The sequence below is a fragment of the Chionomys nivalis genome, chromosome 8, assembly GCF_950005125.1.
Source record: "Chionomys nivalis chromosome 8, mChiNiv1.1, whole genome shotgun sequence".
NCBI lineage: Eukaryota > Metazoa > Chordata > Mammalia > Rodentia > Cricetidae > Chionomys > Chionomys nivalis.
In genome coordinates, this window is record NC_080093.1 from 13,932,402 (window position 1) to 13,957,983 (window position 25,582).

General features: G+C 49.2%; 1 protein-coding gene across 3 annotated transcripts in view; it reads right to left on the reverse strand.

Annotated features, from left to right (window-relative positions):
- Wbp1l (WW domain binding protein 1 like) overlaps window positions 1–25,582 on the reverse strand; it is a 63,591-nt gene that overhangs the window by 22,695 nt on the left and 15,314 nt on the right. Inside the window, exon 1 of one of the 3 annotated variants that reach the window (XM_057777574.1) lies at window positions 17,467–17,640. The exons of 1 other annotated variant lie outside the window; for it this stretch is intronic. In XM_057777574.1, the coding sequence (XP_057633557.1) occupies window positions 17,467–17,493 (27 nt within the window). In that variant the 5' untranslated portion in view covers window positions 17,494–17,640. Of the gene's footprint in view, window positions 1–11,558; window positions 11,631–17,466; window positions 17,641–25,582 lie in introns of those variants that run through there. One more of the 3 variants, XM_057777575.1, reaches the window with a different exon arrangement.

Consider the following 25,582-nt stretch of genomic DNA (forward strand, 5'->3'; position numbering starts at 1 on the left):
GCCAGTCAGCCCTGCAGTAGGAAAAGAACCTGGCAAGCTTGGGTTCCACCTCAGTCCTGCCACTTCAGAGGAACAAGACTTTGGGTGAGCGACATGATGGCCCTACAGTTAACGTGACCTGTAACATCTTTAATCTTACGGCTTTTTGGTTTGTTTGGTTGGTTTGGGTGCTGGGAATGGAACTCAAGGTCTCGTGCATGCTAAGTGCAGGCTCTGTCTGGTTTCTTCAAACCCCTTGCCTTATCCCACCTCTGACACGGCATCCACAAGTCAATGTAAGAGTTCATAAACTCGGGGCGGGCGGTAGTGGTGCACGCCTTTAATCCCAGCACTCTGGAGGCAGAGGCAGGTGGATCTCTGTGAGTTCGAGGCCAGCCTGGTCTACAAGAGCTAGTTCCAGGACAGGCTTCAAAGCTACAGAGAGACCCTGTTTCGAAAAACCAAAAAAAAAAAGTTCATAAACTCCATGGCTCCTCCCACTCAAGCCCCTCCATAAACAGCAGCCCAGCCAGAGATCACCAATGAGAGGGGGGCTCAAAGACCGCTTGTAGGTCAGAGTTTAAGTAGTTAAGAGTGAGTTGGGTCTGAGACCAAAGCCCCATTCCTGCACGGGGTTTATTTAATACGCAGCCTAGGAAGGCTGGTTTCCCCAGGCGGCTATCAGCATTGTTCCGTGAGCCCTGGTTACTGCTGGGCATGGAGGACCATCCAAACAGCACTTTGTCCTCCCCAGCATCAGCAAAAACAGAACAGGCTGCTGCAGTCTATGGGGCTCGTCACACACACGAGAAACTAGAGAGCATACAATAGGATGGTCTAAAATTCCCAGCCCTCCCCATGACTCGCCACGCTTCCCCCAGGCCTCTTCAAGCACAGGACACTCATGCTGTCCCGGCCCAGGCCTGAGTGGTATGGACTGTGATTTTCCTGAGACTTGGAACCTTGTCCCTCTCCCTTCCCAGGACATCACTTGCTACGATGAGCCAGCGGTCACGTGATCTCTCCCCACAAAGGCAGGGCAGGCTGAGGGGAATGAGAACTGCGGGGCAAGCACTGTTAGGAGCCAGCGCTGCTCTAAAGGCTTTCCACGGGGTCCTTTATTGAGACTTCAAAGGAACTACGAAGTAAGCAGAGACGGGGAGCTGAGGGCCCAAAGCCACAACGCAAGGAAGGGACCCCATCAAGCTCGCCTGACTCCAGACCAGAGCTTTCCACCACCCGGCCTCCCTGTGGAGGCTGGGCCTCTTCTGCGACTCTCCAATCCTTAGCTGCTGAGATGAAATCTCGAGTCAAACAAGTATCAAGGATTCGCTTTTGAGGGAAATGACAAAGGCCCAGCTCTCATAGACTTGGGAACAGTGTGCCTCACCTACACCAAGCTGTGAGAAGGGGGACATGCCTAAGCTCCTCCCTTCTGAGCTCAAATTGCCAGGCTCTGACACAATAAGGAGTGGAAGAATAGGAGCTCACCCCAGCCAGGGATGGAAGTGTGCAAGCCCCGCCCCTTCCTTTCTGCAAAGTGTGCAAGCCACCGTCCCCCCCTTCTGCAGCCTTTACTCCTTTACTGACATCCTTGAGCTGGGGTGGGGGACACACGGCAAGTGAACAAGGCCTCCCACTGTAGGAGGATCTTTAAAGGTGATGGAATCACCACAGGTGTAACAGCGACCGAGCCAATCAAGCAGTCTAGATGGCTTCTGGGAGGGAGGTAAGCTTCACTTGGGATGGAAAGGATGATTAGAAAGTGTGTAACTACTTTCTAAAGGCCCAAGAAGAATGTTCCAGGATAAAAATGCTCTCAGCAAACTTCTTTGGCCAGGAGATGGCTGGAGAAGTAGGGAGGTTAGGTGAGCCAGGGCCTAACAACCCAGGGAGAAGACAGACAGATTGACATTTTTAAAGTTACTTTCAGCCTCCTCAGATACTGCAGGCACATGGTGTACACACATACATTCAGGCTAAAACCTATACACATAAAATAAAAATAACAAAAAGAAAAAGAAAGAAAGAATGGAAGGAAGGAAGGAGGGAGAGAGGGAGGGAGAGAAAGAAAAAAGAAAAAACTTATCTGCAATTACCCTTTCCTGGAAAGACATCAAAAAGTCCATATAGAAAAGAAAAGTAAAGTAAAAGGCAGAGCATATCAAAAAGGAACTGTAAAACCTAAGTGTTCTTGGGGCTGGAGAAACAGCTCTGTGGTCAAGAGCACTGGCTGCCCTTCCGGAGGACAGGGATTCAATTCCCAGCACCACATAACGGCTCACAACCATCTGTATCTCCAGTACCAGGAGATCCAATGTCTCCTCTGGCCTCCAAGGGCACTGCACACACATGGCGCACAGACACACATGCAGGCATAGCACCCACACACATTTTTAGAAAGTGCTGTTACGCTGAGTCCTTCACCTTAAGGACGGCAGTGGTAAACTGGCGATCTCTCTTCCATGTGTACGGCCCTGGCATGGCTCAGTGTGAGCAGCTCCAAGAGACACCAAACAAAACAGAGGAGGCACAAAGACAAAGCAGCTGAAACCAACACAGGACCGGCGAGAACACTCTAGCAATGAGAAACGGCTGAACTGTGACATCTTCTGCACATAAGCAAAAAATTATCTCATTTCTTCAGTGGCGACATAAGCTGGGGGACTAATGGTGTCCTAAACAGTTTCCACGTCTTGTAGTTGCTATTCTTAGCTGAGCCACGGGAAAGGTCAATTTAATCAACATGAGAACTTTCTCAGTGCCACTGGGCAGTAAAGGTTCTTCAGGCATGGTTTTAATTTGCCAGTTTATGGGGCTGGAAAACCCTGGGAGCAACTGCCTGATGCCAACGTCATCTTCAGATCCTTAGAAAAACACTGAAGTCTTAAAGGTTAAGAGGGAAAAATAGGAAACTGAAGTCCTTTATTGGATGGTGAAGTATTCGGGATACCAGCTCTCTTGGCTGTCTCATGAGAATGACAGGGGAGTGCCCACTTCTGGCTCTCCCCAGTGCCCCTAAATCACTTAGCTATGCACCGAATGCCCTCATCTGCCAGGCACTGTGTGGGCAGAGGCACAAGCAGGACAGCAAGGACAGCGGGCAAAAGCTCTACTCTGAAATACTGGCTACACGGCAGGAGCGTTTTCATTAGATGCTGAGCCGCAAGGAAGAGCTCCAGGAACCAGAAATTACAGAGGGAAACTAGAAACCACGCTCAGAATTGAGGCTGGACCTTTCCAGTTGCCCTGCAAAGCGGGTTAGTTTGGTGATTTGGGGAGGTGGAACTGAGACCCAGCATATAAAGATGGGATCCACTGAGCGTGGTGGTACACTTCTTTAGTCCCAGAACTTGGAAGGCAGAGCAGGTGGACCCGTGTTCTCAGCCAGTATGGTCTACGTAGCATGTTTCAGGACAGGCAAGGCTACAGAGCAGGACTCTGTCTAAACAAATCACAAAAAGATAGAGCCCTCCAAGGGAAATAGAGATCAGAAGAAATAGAACAGCCATTAGTACAAAGTGGGAATGAAGATCTGAATGGAGACGGAGACAGTTTCCAACATGAGGCTGGACTCACACTACCTGCACGGCCTGAAGATCTTTAAACAAATACAATAAAAATGGTTTCCGAGCCGAGCATGGTGCTGTTTGCCTAAGCCCAGCAGTCAAGACCATGAGGGAGGAGTCATGAGACTGGCTACATAGTGAGGCCTTGTGTCTGAAAGAAAGTGCCCCTGGACTGGCAAGACGGCTTAGTGGGTGCAGGTGCTTGCTGCCAAACCTGCCAACCTGAGTTAATCCCCAGGACCCACACAGTGGAAGAAGAAAACTCACTCCAGATGCAGTGCGAGGCCGAGCTCCCAGGCTAGTACCAGCCCTGTGACTCTATATGTGACGCTAACATGCCATCCTGGGGACAAATGAGAAATAAAGGTTCTAGAACAGTCATGTGTTTGTGTGTCAGGATGACAAGAGGTCAATGGTGCTGGCTGTTTCATGTCAAACTGACACAAGCTAGAGTCATTTTGGGAGTCAAGTCAGAAAATGCTGCTCCCAGACCGCAGTGCATTTTCTTAATTGACAGCTAATGCGGCCAGCTCACTGTGAGCTTTGCCACCCTGGGCTGGGTGTCCAGGACGTGTAAGAAAGCGGGCTGGGCAAGGCACGGGAGCGAGCCAGGAAGCAGTACCCCTCCACGACTTCGACGTCAATTCCCGTCTCCGGATTCCTGCCCTAACTTCCTTCCATGACGGTCTGTGACGTGGAGCCCGAGCTGAAGTGAACCCTTCCTCCCCGAGTTGCTTTTGGGCATGGAATTTATCGCAGCAGAAACTCTAAGACACACAGCAAGGGGTCCCACAAAGGAGGCTCGACTGAAGATGTTTACAAGTAAAATACAAAATACATAAAAACACAATCCATCACAAACAGGACTTGGAAAATTCAACAAATAATAGGATAATAGCAGCTGGAAGGAAAAGGAACTCATGATAATGGAGTGCTCAGAAAAGACCTAAGTAAGAGGCTTCAGCCAGGTGTGGTCACCTACACCTCTAATTCCAGAACTCAGCAAGCTGAGGCAGGAGGATCATCATGAATAAAAAGCTAGCCTGAGGTACAGGGTAAAACCCTCTCTAGGAAAAGGACAGCAGGGAAGGAGTGTAAGGAACTATTCAACAGGAAAAGCACCTGCAAGAATGAGTCCTCGAGCACAGAGACCCAGCAGGTATGCTAGTAATCCCAGCGCTGGGGAACCAGGACAAGCGGATCCCGAGGCTCTGCGCCCATTAAAGACTTTCCAAGGCTCTCCTCTGGCCTTTATGCATGTGCGCGGGTGTGCGCGCGCACATGCACACAAACACACACACACGCACGTGTGGCATGCACACCCTTGTACGTTTGTGCACCGGCACATGAGCACACGCAAATCAAAGACGAAGTTTCAAATAATTAAAGTCCAAAAGGAAGAATAAACCATGAGAATAGAAGACAAGCAAAGGAAAGCTGGCAACCAATGCTTGTTTTGGCAGCACAAAATAATGCTACAGAAATCAGAAGGGCCCCTGAGCAAGTACGAGAGGCAAAGTCATAAAGCACTCCGAGTCTTTGGGAAGGGCAAGAGTGAGGCCCCGCAGTGATGGCGCACACCTTTAATCCCAGCACTCAGGAGGCAGAAGCAGGTGGATCTCTGTAAATTCAAGGCCAGCCTGGTCTACAGAGTAGTTCCAGGATAGCCAGGGTGGGTTACACAGAGAAATTTTATCTTGAAAAACCAAAAACCAAAAGGAAAAAGGAAGAGTGATTGAGAAAAAAGAGAAAAAGAGAGAGAGCGAGAGAGATTGATTTGGAAAAACCATCTATGACAGTAAAAATGCAGGGCCACTGAGGTGACATCAACGGATAAGGCACTTGTCACTAAGACTAGTGGCCTTAGTTCCATCCCTGGGACCCACATGGTAGGAGGCAAGAAGACTTCTGCACACTGACCTCTGACTTCTACACGCAGGCGTCCTACCCACATATTAATAATAATAATAATAATAAACCTTCAATAGTTGGGTTACACAGAGATTTAACAAAGTTAAAAAGAGAATTAATAAACCAGGGAGCAGATCTGAGAAAATTACCCAGCAAAGTGTGCTTTTCTCGACTGGAAAAAAACATGAAGATGAAAGACAACAAAATGCTCAGGAAGAAAAGACAAGCCATATTCGGAGACAACTGGAAACAAGTCCAGAGCAGTTACAGTGTGGAATCTGGGGTGGCAATGAAGATATCTAGGTTTGTTTTATGAAATTACAGAACAATAAAGAAGATTTTAGATACAGTCTCATTATCAAATAAAAGTAAAATTTAAAAAGTAATAAGTTTTACAAGGATAACGCGACAGCACAAGAGGACAAAGATTTAGGTGGAGTTCAGGAAGCGCAGGGGATGGCAGCATCTGAACTAAGCCTTGAAGGACAAGGAGACACTGGCTTACACAGACGTCACAGACATGAGGAACATTGCTCTAGGCAGGGACATGTACAGCACATGGTGTTTCAAGGACCAGAAAGAGGGCTGGTGTGGATGGGTGCAGGGAATCTCAGGCAGGGAGAACTCGGCGAGGGCAGGGTTCCTACACTCCGCACAAGCCCTCCGGCGATGCAGCAAGTTCCTCCCTTAGGTTACAGAGATTTTAAAGACAATATTTTTGAAACTCTCACATTTACTTTCCAACTACACAGTAAACAACAAAATAATTTTGTCTTCCATTCTTGAACCTGGAATGACCCTCTAGAAACAGACTCACTGGCAAAGAGGTCTCCTGATACAGGGACTGAAATCACCAAAGGAGAACAAAGCTTCCTCAACAAGACAGAGGTCAAACAAGAGAGTGCCAAATCCTGACAATGCAGGTTCTCAGAGAGCCATAGGTGCTTATGAAAATTATTCTCAGCCAGGCGGGAGTGGCGCACGCCTTTAATCCCAGCACTTGGCAAGCAGATCTCTGTGAGTTCGAGGCCAACCTGGTCTACAGGAGTTAGTTCCAGGACAGGATCCAAAAGAGAAACTCTGTCGGAAGGAAGGTGGGGGGGGGAGGGGGGAGGGAGGGAGGGGGGGGAGGGGGGAGGGAGGGGGAGGGAGGGAGGGGTGGAGGGGGGGAGGGAGGGAGGGGGGAGGGGGAGGGAGGGGGGGGAGGGAGGGAGGGAGGGAGGGAGGGAGGGAGGGAGGGAGGGAGGGAGGGAGGGAGGGAGGAAGGAAGGAAGGAAACAGAGAAAGAAAAATATTCTCTAAAACTATACAGACTTACTTTGTGTGATTGGGGGAGGGGAGGAAGAGGCGGTGAATTGAGACAGTCTCGCTCAATAGTCCTAGAACTCATTTTGTAGACCAGGCTGGCCTTGAACTCACAGGAACCCACTTGCCTCTATGTCTCAATTGCTGGGATTAAAAACGTGCACCACCATGCCCTGCTACCTGTACTTTTAACAACCATGAAGTAAAGACCGTGTTATTGTCCCTAACATGAAGGATGCAATTTGAGTCTACACAAAGAGCTAAGAGAAGAGGGACACTCGGGGGACACTTGAATAAGCAAGGGGGTTCCTGGCCTGCTCATTCTTCCGTACTAGTCTACCTTCCTTTCTTCCGTGTGAGACTGTCACATACTAATTTTGCAGCCTCCACAGTATATACCATGTCTGGAAATTATTTTTTAAGCTTTGCTAACACAAGATAACTCTCATTCTTTCTGACAGAGCAAGCCACTGAGGGAAGTTAGCCAAGTCTCAGCCCTGTGTGTGCACTGGAGACAGGGCATGGACTTTTGAGCTGTTTGGCGGAATTCATCATTTCCCCAAAGACCAAATAGCCTGAGCGACGCAAGAAGCTCCCCGAACAGAGGCAGCGAGTCCACCGATAAGACTCGGTCTCACAGCTGCAGTCTGACAGTGCTTCACCCTAAAGGCTCTGTCCCGCTCTCTAGATACAAAGTCCCCTAGTGGGTAAACCAGTGATGTACTAGAGAGAGCGCTGAGGTGACAGATGCATGCTGGCCTTTCTGTGGGCGCCGGGGATCTCCCAGGTTTCCCTCGGGGATTGATTAATATAGAGTGAGGACCTCTGGGATCGCTGACTAAAAATTGTCCTTGTTTTTGGAGACAGGGTTTCTCTGTGTGCTTGGAACTCACTTTGTAGACCAGGCTGACCTCAAACTCAAGAGACCTGCCTACCTCTACTTCCTGAATGCTGGGATTAAAGGTACGGGCCACCACCACTTGGCTGAAATTTTTATCCAAAACATTCCCTGAAACAGGCATGGTAGCACAGGCCTATAATCCTGGCTCCTGAGAGGCAGAGGCAGGAGGATGAGGTGTTCCAGGCCATCCTTAGCTACATAGCAAGTTTGAGGCCAGCCTGGGCTACATGAAACTGTCTTAAAACATACATACAGGACTGGAGAGATGGCTCAGAGATTAAGAGCATTGCCTGCTCTTCCAAAGGTCCTGAGTTCAATTCCCAGCAACCACATGGTGGCTCACAACCATCTGTAATGAGATCTGGTGCCCTCTTCTGGCCTGCAGTCATACACGCAGACAGAATATTGTATACATAATAAATAAATAGCCATTTTTAAAAAACCATACATACATACATATATACATACATACACAAATATTTAAAAATGAAAAATAAGTCCCAGAGTCCAGCTCCAGCAGGGCTCAGATCCCAGAGCTGCTTGCTGAACTTTGCACTGCCCTCTCAGGAAAAATGCCACCACCAATTAACGGCCACTTTTGTACCTAAATCATTGAGCCAGTCTGCTCTCAACCTTGCCTGTGGCTAAACTATTGTTCAATTCGAGTAGAAAGTCCTTTTTTCAATAATTGAGCAGCCATCCTGATTCACCCTCAGCTCCTGCCACAGCCGAGTCCACATCTCCGTTTGGGATGGCTTGACTGCTAAGAGCTGTTGTTGCGCTTGAACAAGTCCTGGGTGTGATTCCCAGCACTACACGGCAACTCACAGCTGTCCGTCTGACTTCAGTGGACAGTGGGTCCATACGTGACGCTCAAACACAAATGCAGGCAGAACACAAACACACAAAATTTAAAAAAAAAAATAAACTTTAAAAAAGTAAATAAAACACTGCCTGGGTTATGCATATCATATATATTCAAGTTTGAGACCTGCTATCTTGGATGTACACCAAGCATCCAGTAAACAGTCCATACTTTCCATAACAGATGAGGACTAATGTTCCTTCTAGAATCCCAAACATGCCCAAAAGTTACCCACCAGAGCACATTAAATCATTTACCCTCTGTCCCATTCCATAAAAAACACAATAAGTCATAAACATGCATCTTAGAAATAAATGGCACGTTCACTTGGCACACTCCCACCTGGCCAATATTGCTACTGCTGAAGCCACGTCATAACTGGGTCCTCATTAAACAGCCCCACATGGAGCAGGCGGCAGAGAGATTAAAATCCATTTCCTGTGTTGCTATTAGGAACCTGGACAACATCCTCACAAAGAGTCACCTGACCCCAGAGGAAAATCCCAGAGTCTAAATCCGAAGTTGCAACACACCCCAAGGTTTTCTTAAAGTCCACTCGGTAAGGTACCCCCCCCCCGCCCCTTCTGGTGGTTCAGCCCTTATTACGTTGAAATAAGGCTGGAGGCAGGGGTGCTGGCAGTGTGCAAGCAGGGGCGCAGGCAGGGGTGCAGGCAGTTGCTCGTTGTCTATTTTTGACCCCACCAGGTAACTTTACCTTTTTAAATCATATATGTTCGTTTTATGTATATCATTGTTTTGCTTATGCGTACATATGTACACCACATTGAGTGCCTGCAGCAGTCAGAGGAGGTTGTCTGATCCCCAGGAACTGGAGTTGTGAGCTGCCATGTGGGTGTTAGGAATAGAACCTGGGTCCTCTGGAAGAGCAACCAGTGCTCTTAAGCGCTGAGCCATCTCTCCAGCCCGACCCAGCTTTTCACACAGGAGCCCGGGGACTTCACCGACTGAGTCACCGACTGCTTATTTTTCATTTAAAGAAGGAGGAAAGGAAGGACGTTTGGGGATGGGGAGCACCAAGATTTTAAAGTGAAAAATACCCATATAAGAACAGAAATACTGGGGTGAGAGAGATGTTTTGGCAGGCAAGAGTGCTCACTGCTCTTCCAGAAGGACCAGGGTTCAATTCCCAGCACCCTCATCAGGTGTCTCACAATCACTAGGGACCCCAGTTTCATAGGAACCAATGCAGTGCCTTCTGGTGGTCCCCACGGGCACCTGTACACAATATCAGACTTATACACATAAATAATAATAATAAAAGCAAATTGTAAAATATTTATTTTGGATTCAGGAGGCAGTAGCAGGTGGATCTCTGAGTTAGACATCAGACTGGACAGTCAAGGATACACATTCAGTGAGACCCCATATCAAAAAGTAAAATGGAGCCTTTAATCCCAGCACTTGGGAGGCAGAGGCAGGCAGATCTCTGGGAGTTCAAGGCCAGCCTGGTCTACAAGAGCTAGTTCCGGGACAGGCACCAAAGCTACAGAGAAACCCTGACTCGAAAAAAACAAAACAAAACAAACAAACAAAAAAAAGTAAAATGGAACAAAACAAAAAATAAAAACAAACAAAAGTAAAACAAACAGAGTACTTCCACCAACAATAAAAATCAACAAAAAAGTTAATGTTTTGATTTTTATTGCTGAAAAGATCCCTAAACATTCAAGATCGGGGCTGTAGCTCGGTTGGTGAAGTGCTCATCTCGCACGCGTGAAGCCCTGGGCTCAGTCCTTAGCACAACAAAGCCAGGCACAGGGACAAAGAATCCCAGGAGGAGCGTAGCTCAAGATCACCTCTGTGAGTCTGAGGCTTGTCTGGGCTCCCCTACCTCAAAAAGTGAGGGGACTGGGAAGACGGCTCAGTCAGCAAAGTGTTACCAGTACAAGCACAAGGACCCGAGCTCAGTCCTCAGAACCCACAAAAAAGCTGGACACTGGCACACACTCGTGATCCCAGGGCTATGAAGGCAGTGACAGGGAGATACCTGAGACTTTCTGGCCAGTGAGCCTAATCAGTGAGCCCCCTCTGTCTCAAAAACCACAGTGGGCCAGTCCCAAGAAAGGACATTTAAGGTTGGCCTCTGACCCCCTCCCTTAGAGCCATCTGAGCATCCCCACCACACACAGAGAAAGGGTCAAGCAATCAAGTTGATCTTGCCCCCTTCACAAGTACAATCTAAATGAATAAAATTCAGTGTGTGTGTGTGTGTGTGTGTGTGAGTGTGTGCGCGCACACACACACACACACGCAAGGGCTAGAACCAGAGTCTATCACCGGGCATGACTACTGAGACATTCTCAGCCTCTGTCACCCATCACCCCTAAATGACTTGTACCTCAGAAAAGCCCCTGGGGTCATTTCTCCAAATGGTGACATGTATATACATAAAAATTCACACGGGGGGGGGGCACTCAAACTCCTCAAACCTCTTAGCCAGCTTGCCCTTGTCACCTGTAAAAGGTCAAAAGTGCCACCAACTGAGAGACCCAACCCTGAGATCACCCAGTTCATCAGTGACTTTATAGAACCCTGAAAATGGCTCTTGGTCAAACAAAAACCCCCTCCCTTCTTTAGATCTATTTTTATGTGCATAGGTGTCTTGCCTGTATGCATGTCTGTGCACCACATGCATGCGTGGTACCCGTGGAGGCGAGAAGAGGGTGTTGAAGTCCCTGGAATTGAAGTTACTATGTGGGTGCTGGGAATCACACCCAGGTCACCTGAAAGAGTAGCTAGGGCTCTTAACCACGGAGCCATCTCTCTCAGCTCTAAAATACCCATTTCTTTGCCTCACAGGAAAAGGTGCTGTTTTCGGGGGGCCCTGAGCTACGGATGCTGTGACTTATTCTACGAGATCCCCCACTCCCACCAGCACTGACATGCACAAGCCACATGTCATTCCTCATTTTCACTCTGATCCTCGGTTTAGCACCGTCTTTGTCCTCATCCCACCAGCAGAGGCTCCTTTTTGGAGCAGAGGCTCCTTTTTGGAGCCGAGACTCACCAGAGCTCACCTCAGGCGGCTGGCGGCTTCCAATCCAGGGCTGGAGATTTATGCGTCAAAAGGTCAACATTGTTCAAGGTAACTGCTTACTCCTACAAAGAGTGACATTAAAAATGGCCTCTCCAAAATAGATACGAGATTTCAAAAAAAATAAATAAAGAGATTTGGGACACAGAGGCTGTCTCCAGAATTGAAAAACTTAAAGAAACAAGGATTCTCTAAAGAGAATCTGCTTAGAGGTTAAGACAGCCTTGGATTTCTGTTTGTTCATTTTTAAGACAGGGTTTCTCTGGGCAGCCCTGGCTGCCCTGGAACTTGCTTTGTAGACTAGGCTGGCCTTGAACTCACAGAAATCCACCTGCCTCTGCCTCCCAAGTGCTGGGATTAGAAGCATGTGCCACCACCACCAGACTAGCCTCAGATGGTTTAGGAAAGGGTACAGGATGGGTCTATTATGAATCAGTTTACAATGAACTGTAAGGGGTACTACCTTGAAATACATTCTATTATTACAGTAACTACCGCCTGCCGTGTAAGCTGTGAGTTATCTGGGCAAGACTGAGATCTGGCCCTGCTGGGGGTTGATGTTCACATCACACAGGGCAAGAGGTGAGATTTCAGGTCCAGAAGGGTTTGGTATTATGTCCTCCTCACACGCACAAAATTTCTATGAGATATGGTCTCTGCTGACTGAGGGGGCAATTGGATGTAAGATTCCCTTACATCAGCCATTCCAGGCACAGCGATGCAGGCCTACAATCCCAGTACTGGGGAGACTGCAGCAGGAGGGCTGAGTTCGAAGCCAGCCCTAGCTGCACAGCGAACCCTCTTCTTTAAAGCCCATGACACCCACTCCCTCAGAACAGCAGCAGACTGGTGTTGGGAGTCTCTGCCCTGGGAATCTGCATGCCATCACCCCTGAGCCCAGAATCAGTCAACAGGATCTCGGATTGCTAAATGTCATGGGTGCCCACAGGGGTTTGTGTGTGTGTCCCACACATACAAAACTATTCCTGTTTTGTTGTTGCTTTTTTTTTGTTTTTGTTTGTTGTTGTTATTTGTTTTCAAGACAGGGTTTCTCTGTATTGTCCTGGCTGTCCCAGAACTTGTTTTGTAGACTAGGCTGGCCTCGAACTCAAGAGAGCTGCCTGCATGCGCCTTGGCCACACTAAAACTACTCCAGTTTTAGCGCACCGTCTTACATAAAGGACGTAACTGTGCTCTATTTGGTCTCGTGCTCTGTCGGCTCATGGATTCTGTGTTCTGTGAACTCCAGGGTAGGACTGAAGGTGTGCCTCCTCTAACAAAACCCATAAGGAAGTCCTGACCGGAGGACTGTAGAGCCAAGGCATCCCCCGGACAAGTCCCCGCCACCAAATCCACACACACAATCCCCACCCAGACCCCATACTCTTGGTCCCCAGGCAGCAGCCTGCAGAGAACCTCCCAAGGTTCAAAGCCTAAAGTGTTTATTTCCCAGATGGGTAAGAAATGAGTTGCTGGCTCCCTGACCACGGCAGGTTTACAGTAACCCAGCACAATCTGGGCCTGGCCCAAAACTTCAGAACCTCTGTTGGGTGGCGGGGCAGCAGGGTGGCTGCGCATTCCATGTCTGCTGGAGCCTGCCCCAGTCTATCCCAGGCCTTCCTATTGTGCGGCGGAGCCACACTCAGGGGTAGGATGTCATGAGTGTTTGTGGTCGGCGGGTAAGCAGGATTTCCAAACCCTTGACTGAAAACCACACACACTAATAAGTTAGGCACTATCAGAAACCAAGACTGGGCCCTTGCGTCACAGTTCAGTGGGAGCTCCTGAAATCAAGCGTGTTGAGCAAAAGAGCCAAACAATAATAAACAGAAAGCCAGCGGGAAGCAGAGCCTGAGCTGGAACAGTCTAGTAAACCCCATGGCACTTCCAGGAAAGGAAGCCAGTGTGCCAGACTCTAGCCACTGCAGAGCAAACAGCCTTTTCAGGAGTTGGTGTGGTCGTGGGATGGTCCTCTCTCGCAGTTGAACGAATGATTTAGAATTAAGTCACTGACCAGGATTTATCTTTTAATTCTTAAATATGTTTTTATTCACTACACAGAGCTCCTGTAATGGACACAGAGAACTGCAAAGGCTATATAGTTCTTATTCTTATGTATTTGTAAAAGTACAATACATAATACATTTCAATATATTAATATATACATTAATCTATAATGCAATGCACATCATAGAAGAGAACATTGATTAAAGAAATACAAAAATATGGTATTATTTTCTTTCTTTCTTTCTTTCTTTCTTTCTTTCTTTCTTTCTTTCTTTCATTCATTTCTTGAGACATTGTCATACAGCCCAGGCTGGCCTTTAGTTCACTACATTGTCATATAGCCCAGGCTGGCCTTTAGTTTACTACATGTCATATAGCCCAGGCTGGCCTTTAGTTCACTACATTGTCATATAGCCCAGGTTGGCCTTTAGTTCTCTACATAGTCAAAGCTAATTTCCAACTTCCTATTCTCCTGCCTCAGTCTCCTGGGATCACGCGCCCAGCAGTCACCTTGAAGGACTGAATCACTATTCCCAGCAACAAAAGGTCCCCGCCCCCTACCTCCCCGTGAGGCCCAGGGTTCAAACTCTGCCCCAAAAGCCGTGGCTACTGAGGACACAGAAATGGAGACGGGTCAACATCTAGGGTTCTTTCAGTCCACTTACAGATCAGCAGCAAACAGCATTGAGGGTGCGGGGGGCGTGTTAATTCAGTGCTCGCCACCATCTCATTCTCTCGGCTGAGCTGGGGTTCTGGGACACAGGCCTTCTTCAACTTCTGGCCACCCCCATATAGAAGATGAAAGTATCTTGGTAAAGTAAGAAATGGCCATCAGGTGGCGGTGGCGCACACCTTTAATCCCAGTTCTTGGGAGGCAGAGGCAGGCAAATCTCTGTGTGAGTTCAAGGCCAGCCTGGTATACAGAGCAAGTTCCAGGACAGGCCAAGTTACAGAGAGAACAATCACCCCCCACCAAAAAAAAAAAAAAGAAAGAAAGAAAGAAAGAAAGAAAGAAAGAAAGAAAGGAAAGAAAGAAAAAGAAAAAAAGATGATTTCTCAAGTCTAAGTCAGCACACGGGGTGCTGAATGACAGAAACACATAGTCACTGAACTCATTCAACTTCTGCAAAGGGGCCTGCAGCTTCTTGGCCCTGTACCACGGCAGTCACATGTCCTTTAATAATGAGTGAGCAGGGCTAGAAAGATGGCTCAGCAGTTAGGACTATGCACTGCTTTTGTAGAGGACCTGAATTTGATTGCTAGCATCCACCATGGGTGGCTAAAACCACCTATAACTCCAGCTCCAGGATGCAATGTCTCCAGCCTGTGTGAGCACCTGCACTCACTCGCACGAACACGAATGCATGCGCGTGCGCACACACACACACACACACACACACACACACACGCATGGAGTTCAGTGCTTACTGAACGCCAGCCAAAGTACTAGTGTTTTACACACATTCTTTTATGAAATCTTCCTCAAGAAAATATTATTATTTGCATTTCAAAGATGTGGTTCACAGTCATGGAGGAGTGAGTGCAAATCTCTCTGCCTTTCCAGTCCTGTTCTTTCCACTGTACTCCAGTTGCTAATGAAAGGGGATTTTCATCATTCATTTTCCAGAACTGCTGGAAGCTGATGTCATCAGTGCCCTCCAGATCTTACCACACTTGCAGGCCAAAGGCAACTTTTGTTAGGAAGAGGAGAAAGTGCTCACAACAAGACTGTCACTGCACCAACTGCACCAGAGGACAATGGGGCTGTCACTGCACCAACTGCACCAGAGGATAGTGGGGCTGTCACTGCACCAACTGCACCAGAGGACGACAGTGGGGTTGTCACTGCATCAACTGCACCAGAGGACAATGGGGCTGTCACTGCACCAACTGCACCAGAGGACGACAGTGGGGCTGTCACTGTACCAACTGCATCAGAGGACGACAGTGGGGCTGTCACTGCACCAACTGCATCAGAGGATAGTGGGGCTGTCACTGCATCGACTGCACCAGAGGACGACAGTGGGGCTGTCAATGCACCAACTGCATCAGAGGACAATGGGGCTGTCACTGCACCAACTGCACCAGAGGACAATGGGGCTGTCACTGCATCAACTGCACCACAGGACGACAGTGGGGCTGTCACTGCATCAACTGCACCACAGGACAATGGGGCTGTCACTGCATCAACTGCACCAGAGGACGACAGTGGGGCTGTCACTGCATCAACTGCACCACAGGACAATGGGGCTGTCACTGCATCAACTGCACCAGAGGACAATGGGGCTGTCACTGCACCAACTGCACCAGAGGATGACAGTGGGGCTGTCACTGCACCAACTGCACCAGAGGACGACAGTGGGGCTGTCACTGTACCAACTGCACCAGAGGACAATGGGGCTATCACTGCACCAACTGCACCAGAGGACGACAGTGGGGCTGTCACTGTACCAACTGCACCAGAGGACAATGGGGCTGTCACTGCACCAACTGCACCAGAGGACGACAGTGGGGCTGTCACTGCACCAACTGCACCAGAGGACGACAGAGGGGCTGTCACTGCACCAACTGCACCAGAGGACTGCTCTGCAGCTCGATGAGGACGGTAACACAATGTTTCCGATATTTTCCCCAACCCACTCTTTTATATTCTGTTTTTCGTATCACATATCTTGACCCCATTCATTGCCTGTCTCTTCATGTGCACCCTGTACCCCTGCACCCTCCACCGAAATAAACAAAATTCAAGAGAAACAAAAGGAAGAAAGTAAGATTAAAAAATTTTTTTAAAGGGAAGTAATTACAAATCTCATCATGGGAGCTGCAGTGTGACCCAACAAGTCACGCCATATACTCCTTTGCCCATACATCTCTACTTGCGAGTGTTCACTGCAAAGAATCATTGGTTCAAGGCCCTTGGTCTCCACTACACGTTTGATGCTTGGACATCCCGCTGCCGTCCACACCCACCTTTAAAGAACTCCGGGCAACCCCTAAAGATCCACTCACCTTGCCCTCAAGACTTCCCTCTGGACCTGGGGCCTGAGCTCACCAGTGGCCTCGCTTCCCCAGGGACAAGCTGTAGACAGTGTGTGTGCCTGTCCCCTCTGGCAGCCCTGCGGCTGGGTACAGTCACACATTCCGATACAGACAAGCCTCTCAGACCAAGGAGGGGGTGGGGGTGTCCGGCTCTCCAGAGCCCTGGAACAAATACTTGGAGCAGTATCTATGCTGGGGACAGGAGCTGGTCCCTTGCTACTGTTTTCTCATTCCACACTGGGTCACCAGCAGGAATTGAGTGCCCCCCACCCCGCCCACTTCAAACAGTGGCCCACAAAGTAATCAAGCCTCTGCCACAGGAGTCTGTTTGCCTTGTAAATCAGCCAGCAAGGCCAAAACAAACAGTTTCCACCCCACCCCCTGAAGTGTCCAGGATATCCCTCAGTCACAGGGCCACCAAATGAAGGGAGGTTCAGAGCCTCTGCACACCCCTCTCCCAGTCCCTTCAGAACCTGTGGACCGGGAAGAAGTCTCTCTTACCTCACCAAATCAAAATGGAGAAGGAAGAAAGGGGGGTGAGCAAGAGCTCCACTTTCCCTCACCCTTCACCGGTTTCCCTTACCAAGCTGCACACGCGGCTCATGGCCTCAGCCCTAGGGTCACCCTGGGGACACTGGGGTGAAGGATATGATGGCTCTGGAGGCTGGGAGCAACCAGCAAGAAGGCTGTGTAAAAGCTGCCTGTCAGGACTGAGACACTTTCTAAATACACCCCCTACTCAACACAGTAGGACAATAACTGCTCCCACCCGCCACCTCCACCCCTCCTCCCGACCCCAGCCAGATCAATGATCCATGTAGAAGCAGTCGATTACCTGTCTAAGCCCCAAAAGGAAAGGCATCCTGTAACGGCATCGTCCACACTACCCTCAGCAACAAAGGGCTCTCCAAAGTTAAGGTCTCGGAGTGAGCATGGCCCGTGGTGGTTCAGTGCTCTCAGAGCAAAGAAGAGACAGTAAACAGAGTCCTGGGACCCAGCAGGCTGCCTGCTCTCCTCACTACCCCCCCCCACCGCCGCCTGGCCCCGACCCACCCCCACCTTCTCGTGACATATCTCAGACGCAGCACAGCCCAGGCGTCTGCCAAGGGGGAAATGACATCAGATCAGGCACAGCGGAGAAACTTCAGACAGCTGCCGAGGATGTGCAGTAAGCCCGTGATGCCAAGACCAACCTAGAGGGGGGCCTGCTAGCTCCCCCTGCTCTGACAGGGCTCCCGGCTGGCAGATAAATCAAGTCTGGAAAACTCAAGAGAACTGCACTTCTCTGCATAAGGACTGGGTCCCAAGGTGTTGTTTCTCCTCGGGGAAAGAAATTCAAGCCTGGTTACTGTCCTCCTGCAGAAACTTTTCCACTCCGCCCCAATCTTCTGTGGTAGCGCTCAATAAACAGCAGCACGGTTCGCGGTTCACGGCTGTCCCCACCCTCGAGGGGCACGTCTCCCCGCTTAGGTAGTAACCCTGACTGCTGCCTTGGGCCCCCCACTATAAGGGGAGTTTATATCTCATAAACAAACTGGGCACATCCAGGTGCCAACATCTTTCCTCACTCGTCCTACCAAGGGTACAGCAAGTCCCACCACACCCTCCGAGCTGCCAGTAACACATCAGCTATATTTAAACCAACTCTTGGTTCAGAAAAGCTCGCTCCCTCAGATTTGCTGGGCTTCCTTTCCGGAGAAGACCAGCCGGCTTTGCCCAGGAAACAAAGACACTGGGGTCAGCGTCCTGATCTGACCTTTCCTGGTTGGTGCGGTGAGCCAACTCTCATCCTGAACAGCAAGCAGCACGTGGGAGCGTTCCCAGGCCTGAGTCCTACACCACAACCACCGCTAGCACAAGGTCCAGATTCGGGTGTGGGCTTGCAGAAGTGACTCTACTGGGTGTGATCTGAGACAGAACTCAGGGCCTCCCTAGATAAGGGCTCTCCCACTGTGCTATGCCTCACCCACAGCTCAGAAATGACAGTTTTCAAAGGGAACTTTGAAGTTCAAAGTCAATCTTTAGTAGCCTAGACTGCAGATCAATTGTATTTCCCTCAACTCAAGAGCCCACATAGTTCTTGTCGCAGCTTCTGCAATTATTTTCCCTCAGCGATATGTACTAGCTGACTCATATAAACCAAGATGTCCACAAATTACCATCTCGAACTCCCACCTAGGACAAGAAATTAGCAACACACAGCACCAAGCACAGTGCGGGCTCATTAGACTCCAGCCAGACACACAGTGTGCTTGCTACAGGTCACAGCTGACGGTTAAGGACACAAAGACAGGAAAATGAATATGGCAAGCAGTCTGAGCCATTACATGAGGCTCACGGAAGAACAAACCCCAACCTCACTGCTATAAGAAAAGAAGAAAAAGCTGATGTACAGAGTGGGGGCCTCCATGGCTGTCTGGAGCCCAGAGAGTCACTTTAGGGCAAATACTGTATTCTAAAGACACACAGTCTGCTCCGTGTTCTCACACTTAGTCTGTTCCGTGCTCTCACACACAGGCTAAACTACCAGACAGATGAGACTGGACAGCAAGGCTCAGCCACCACGAAGACCAGTGAGACAGTTTTCAACCCCTTCCCCTCATTTCCTGTTTCCCGGCAACCACTGGGAACCAGAAAACATGTGAGACACAATTTCACTTTGGCAAGCCAACTGTGGAAATATATCTCGAGTCTCTCTAGTCTGTACTGACCTAACAAGACAGACGGGCACCTAGGGTTCTCGGGAAAGGTGCCGCAATGTGAATGTCCCCGTTTATCAATCCCACACCCACTAACTACCCACAGTGTGCCTGCCAGGTACTGTCCTCAGTGCCAGGAACACGATCATTAAACAACTCCCACACCGCTCTCTGATGGGTTACAGAATTACTCTGTATTTCTTTTTGTTTGATGGGAATGAGGGATTGGGACACGTATCAAGTAACCCAAGCTGGCTTTGAACTCACTATTGAGTCAAGGATATTCTGATCCTCTCCCTCTCCCTCCCAAGGGCTGCGATTACAGGCTTGAGCTATCATTCCTGGTCACATTTCCTTGCCTCTCGACCCCCACTTTTGAGACAGGGTCTCACAGAGCCCATACTGGCCACACACTCACTCTGATCGTCCTGTCTCCATCCTCCTGGTTCTAGGATTAAAAGAGTCAGGGCTGGAGAGATGGCTCAGTGGTTAAGAACACTGATTGCTCTTCCAGAGGACCCACGTTCAATTCCCAGTGCCCACATGGCAGCTCACAACTGTCTATAATTTCTGTTCCGGGTTCCAGGGGACCTGACACCCATGGCAAAACACCAATGCTCATATATATAAGGAAGGAAGGAGAGAAAAGAAAGAAGAAAGAGAAGAGTGTACCGCCACCCCTGGTACACTATATGGTGTGGGGGGACAGAACCCAAGACTTTGCGTACGCTAGGCAAGCTCTCTACCAAGTGAGATACGCCCGACCCCTGCGTTTCTAAACCATATCCATCAATGGTGACTCGAGAAGTCAAAACTACATCAGTGTTGTATCACAGGCTGATTTCCTCCACACAAACCACCCCTCTGTGGCCGCTACTCCAGACAGGGCTTCTAATCAGTGGCTGTCTGGGTTCATCTTCAGGAAGATTATACGTTTCTAAGCACAGGCAGCATTTTACGCCACGGCGTCATCACGAGACCAGCAGCAAAGGCTCTGAAGAAAGTGCTGACGATCCTTCACACTAACCTACTTCTTGCCTCAGCCCACGGGTGACTAAGCTTCCCTAAGCAATGAGATCCGGGGGTGAGGACAGAAAAGGGGAACTAGCTAATTCAGGCAGTCTCAGGAAGGTGAGCTCACTTTAAGCCAGGCCCTGGAAATATCACCGCAACCTAGTGACAAATATCACCACCATAACCCAGTCAGCTTTGGGATTTAAGAAGCTAGAGAGCCACTGCTGCCAGCCTGGAGGTGGAGCTGGGAGATTCATCTCAAGTGATCCAGGCTCAGACTCCAGGAGCCAAAAATAAAGCCCTCCTTCAAGTAATCTTCGTCATCTTCCTGTCAATGCAGAATTAAATTAAATGCCAAATTTACCAACTTAAAAAAGGAAGTCACACTAACCTAGAATTAAGCAGGATTACGTTGTCAGAATGCTGTAAGTTAGCCACTGCTCATCACCAGGAGCCATGTCTGGGGCAGCCTTTGTTGACTCTACCCTCTCTCCCCAGAGAACCCTCCGCGACAGCACTGCCAACACTACCCTTTGGGTTCTGGTTAATGTCCGTTTTAAAATACACTGCAACACACGTATATTCTTGGCTTTCACTCTTTCATGTTGTCCACCTAAGGCTTTTGACAGTGTTTCCAAAGCAACCTGTACATCTGTGACTTTTCACTCGAGCCGGTTATTTGTTTAATCCTGACTACGAGCCAGACGCTGAAACTCTACCTCGGCAACCCCTTAACTCCACAAGACCACGATGACCACCTCTCTGTGGTGGCAGAAGCTGGAGTGGGTGGCATTCAGCTGGCTGGGGGAGAGCACAAGGGTTCCTTATGACACAAGAGCCAAGATACCAGAAGAAGCTGCCACGAGGCTATGTGCACAGATCGCCTGGCGGTACTGCTGAGTCCCTTCGAAGATCACACTGGAGCTGACGGCGGTGGGTGCCACAGAGACTCGGGGCCTTGGCACTCCGTGTAGTGAACTGAAGTCTACAGGGGAAAGGACTGAGAATGATTCCTAAGAGTCTCGTTTGTTCTTGATATATCAGAGCCCATACAGGGACAAAGCTGGAGACATTCCTGGGCCTTGGTCTCCACATCACGGAACTGTCCCTGCTCCCAGATCAAGTGACCCACTGAGGTTAGACAGGAGAGCTGAGGGTTGGGGGTATCGACTTTACAGTCAAGGAATGTAGAGCAAGAATTGTGTTGTCAGGGGGCTGGAGAGATGGCTCAGAGGTTAAGAGCATTGCCTGCTTTCCAAAGGTCCTGAGTTCAATTCCCAGCAACCACATGGTGGCTCACAACCATCTGTAATGAGGTCTGGTGCCATCTTCTGGCCTGCAGGCATACACACAGAATATTGTATACATAATAAATAAATATTAAAAAAAAAAAAAAGAATGGTGTTGTTGGAACAGGACAGCTGCCAGGTTTCCGGGGTGGCAGGTGCTCTGCAGACCCAAGGCAGCCTCATTTCCAGAAGCATGGGCAGCAAAGACCATCGAAAACCATGGGGGGCTGGAGAGGTGGCTCAGCGGTTAAGAGCAGTGGCTCTCTCCCAGAGGACGCACGTTCAATTCCCCGCACCCACAACAAGCAGTATACAACTGTCTGAAACTCCAGCTCCGGGGTATCTGGTGCCTTTGAGGAGACTACACTCATACACACTCCCACATACATATAATTCATAATAAAATTAAAACTTTGAAATGGGTATGGAAAAGTTGGAATACTTAAAATACGTGCCTCAAGAAAAGTTAAGGGGTCAAAAGAGAGATGTCTCTGTGCGATAAAACCATGTACCTACGGAATGATCCTGAAGCCATTACTGTGGGGAATGCCACGGGTCAGATCCCAACCCCGACAAATATTCACGGACTGCTGCCAAGCAGTAATGCACGGATTGCTCAGCTGCCAGGAACCAAGAATCTGGGCTTATCTGTGTCCGGGAGCTGGACAAGGGCAGGCGCGTAGCAGGCCTGCTGAGGCAAGAGAAATACACCCGCGCACGGAGTTCTGTGAGTCACTCGGCCTGTCCCTTCCACAGAGCATCCTGAAGAGGCCGGGACTGCTCTCCTCCTCTGGGGCTTTTCAGGGAAGATGGCCGGGGAAACAGTCCTTGGCTGCAATATGTAATCATTTGTTCCACATCAGATGACATGCAGAAAAGGAAGATTCCAGCGGCTATTGAGAGTTCCCATGTCCCAGACAGAAAAACCCAGGCCTGAGTGAAATGAGGTAAGTCATTCAAGGATGCACACCTCACAGGAGATGGAACTGGCATTTCACCCAGGCCTGTGCGCTCCCAAATGGTTTGGACACACAGAGAAATAGTATTTTGATATTAATTACAATTGTCACCGGGCTCATTTGTGATCTCATGTTCGGGGTTGCCTCCAGCCACCCAGAGGAACGGAGGTGATGAAGTCAGTCTAGTCCTGGGGGACTGGTATTTTTAGTGTGTGCTGCCAAAGCAAGCAGAACGTTTAGTTACTCGGTTTGGGACAAAGACAAGCACGCACTGAGACAAACACAGGCCCTGAATAATTAGTAAAAGGGCTGGGTAGAAAGATCAACCTAAGGGCTACTGAGGGACAGAAAGGCACAAAGGTGACTCCAAAATCATACGTCAGGTTTGTGTGGGGAAATGAGCACACCGGGCGGAGCCGAGCATGGATGCATAGAGCATGTCGGAAAAAGAATGAAAGGCGGGAAGAATCAAAGCACGGGGGTACACATTTGCGATCCCAGTACTAGGGAGGAAGAGGCAGGAGGATTACCACAAGCCTGAGGTCAGTCTGGCATACACAGTGAGGTCTAGGCCAGCCAGGGCTGTTTCAAACAAAAACAAAAACAAAGCCAGAAAAAAGAGAGCAGCGAAGATCAAACCGTGGCAGGGGTTGGAGGCTGACACACAGGTATGTTCGGAGTCCCTTGAGCGGTACTTCTTCCTGTGTGGAAAGCATGACAGGAGCTCTGCGGCTCTTGTTCCACGGCTCTTGCTCCACTCGGGGTCCAAGGCCTGTGTCCCACTGCTTTGGTTATATTCCCTTCGATATGGCCTTGGAGCTGGCTTTGTCCTAGGTGTCGGTGTTAGAGGAGCCTCGGTGGATTGTCGGCTGATTTGGGTTTGCTGAGGGAGGGTCTCACTTTGTAGCTCAGGCGACCTGGAATTCACTATGTAGCGCAGAATGCCCTTCAGTGATCCTACTGCCTCAGCCTCCCCCTAATGCTGGGATTACAGGCACGGGCTACCAGCTTGGCTTTAATCTCAGTGTTTTTGGTTTTTTTTGTTTTTTTTTTTTTTTTTGGTTTTTCGAGACAGGGTTTCTCTGTAGCTTTGGTGCCTGTCCTGGAACTAGCTCTTGTAGACCAGGCTGGTCTCGAACTCACAGAGATCCGCCTGCCTCTGCCTCCCGAGTGCTGGGATTAAAGGCGTGCGCCCAGCTAATCTCAGTGTTTTAAAAGAGAAGTCAAAGTTGCAGGAGCCAAAACTCACTGGCAACAGTTTCCACTTCCGCCACCCAACAAGAAAGTCCTGCTAGAGTGGAAAGATCAGTCTACAGGCATTCCCTCCAGGGAGGAGCATCCACTACACTGGGTCCAGAGCTTGGGAAGCTCACACTGATACTAGGCATCACTTGACAATGGACAGACTCTCCCAGGAGCAGCACCCTGAACTCCATGAAGGACAGAAAAGTTTGGTTTTGTGCCAAAACGTGGGTGTTTTTCCTTGTAAACAGTTCAAGTCTAACCGGAGAGGCAAGCAATGGAAACCAGCAGGCTGTCAGCAGACACTTCTCATGTCTCCTAACCCACACTGGAATAAAAGGGCCAGGGATGCCACGCAGGGACGGAGTATTGGCCTTGTGTATGTGAGGCTTGAGGCACTCGGCTCCAACTCCAGCGCAGAAGGAGACAATAATAAGAGGACTGTGACAGAAATAAGGGGGGCGGGGTCACATCGACTGTGCTTCACACCCAGACGGGGATCCCAGGCTCCACCAAAGCCGACTTCTTTCGTTTTTATGTCAACTTTGGGCAAGATAAAAATAACCAGGTGGTGGTGGTGCACGCCTTTGAACCCAGCACTTGGGAAGCAGAGTTCAAGGCCAGCCTCGTTTACAAAGTGAATTCCAGGTCAGTCAAGGCTACACAGAGATACCCTGTCCCAAAAAAACAAAAATAAATAGATAGGTAGGTAGATGTGTAGGTAGGTAGATAAAAAGTAAATAGGTGATGATGTTGTGCCCTCCTTGGTGGACATGCAGCCGCAATGATGGCTAACCCAAGGGTTAACATCTGCTCAACCTAAAGCAGCCCTGGTGGTAGATGCCAGCGTCTGAAGACAGCATCTTAGTGGTATTCCACTCACTTGTGACACTGCCCTTCTAAATCACCCCCCCCCCCCCGCCTATCTCCTCCTCTAAGGTCTAAGCAACTTGGGGGCAAAAAAAATGTGCTCTTTTTAGTTTTTTGATAAAGTCTCATGTAACTAGGTTTGGTGAGAGTCTGTGTCTCAACAAAATAAGGTAGAGAGAGAGCAACTGACAAAGACACCCAAGCTCAACCTGTGATCTCCATACACACATATACACAAGTGCACGGGCACACACATACATACCACACACAGCAAGAAAGGAAGGATGGATGGAAGACTCCATCCTAATGAGTGAGTGCTGGCCACAAGAATCCAACAAACCACTACCCGATCAAGAGAGAACCTGAGCTGAGCCAGGGTTCAGCAAGTTTGATGAAGGGGCTGGAAAACCCTGTGTATGTACCTGTTTATTATTATTATTTGGTTTTTTTTTCCATAGTCCTGTGTAGCCCAGAGTGGCCTCAAACTCACCACTTAACAGAGGACGACCTTTATTTCTAGCCCCTCCGCCCACTGCCACATCGCAGGATTACAGGCTTGCACCACTGAATGGCCTTGCACCTCGCAGGATTACAGGCTTGCAGGATTGCGGGTTTGCGCCACCGCATGGTCTTGCGCCTCGCAGGATTACAGGCTTGCCCCACCATGTGACCTTGCGCCTCACTATCTGCAAATCTCCAATTTCTCAGCTGAGGAATTACATGCACTTAAACCATCTCAGAGGCGAAACTCTCTTTCTCACGGTAGTACCAGGACATGAGCTAACTTCCTCCTTACACGATTTTCCATGATGTGGAAAAAGGGTGAAGCTACTTGGTCCTCATCCAGTAACGATTAGTAACACCTGGAGGCGACCTTT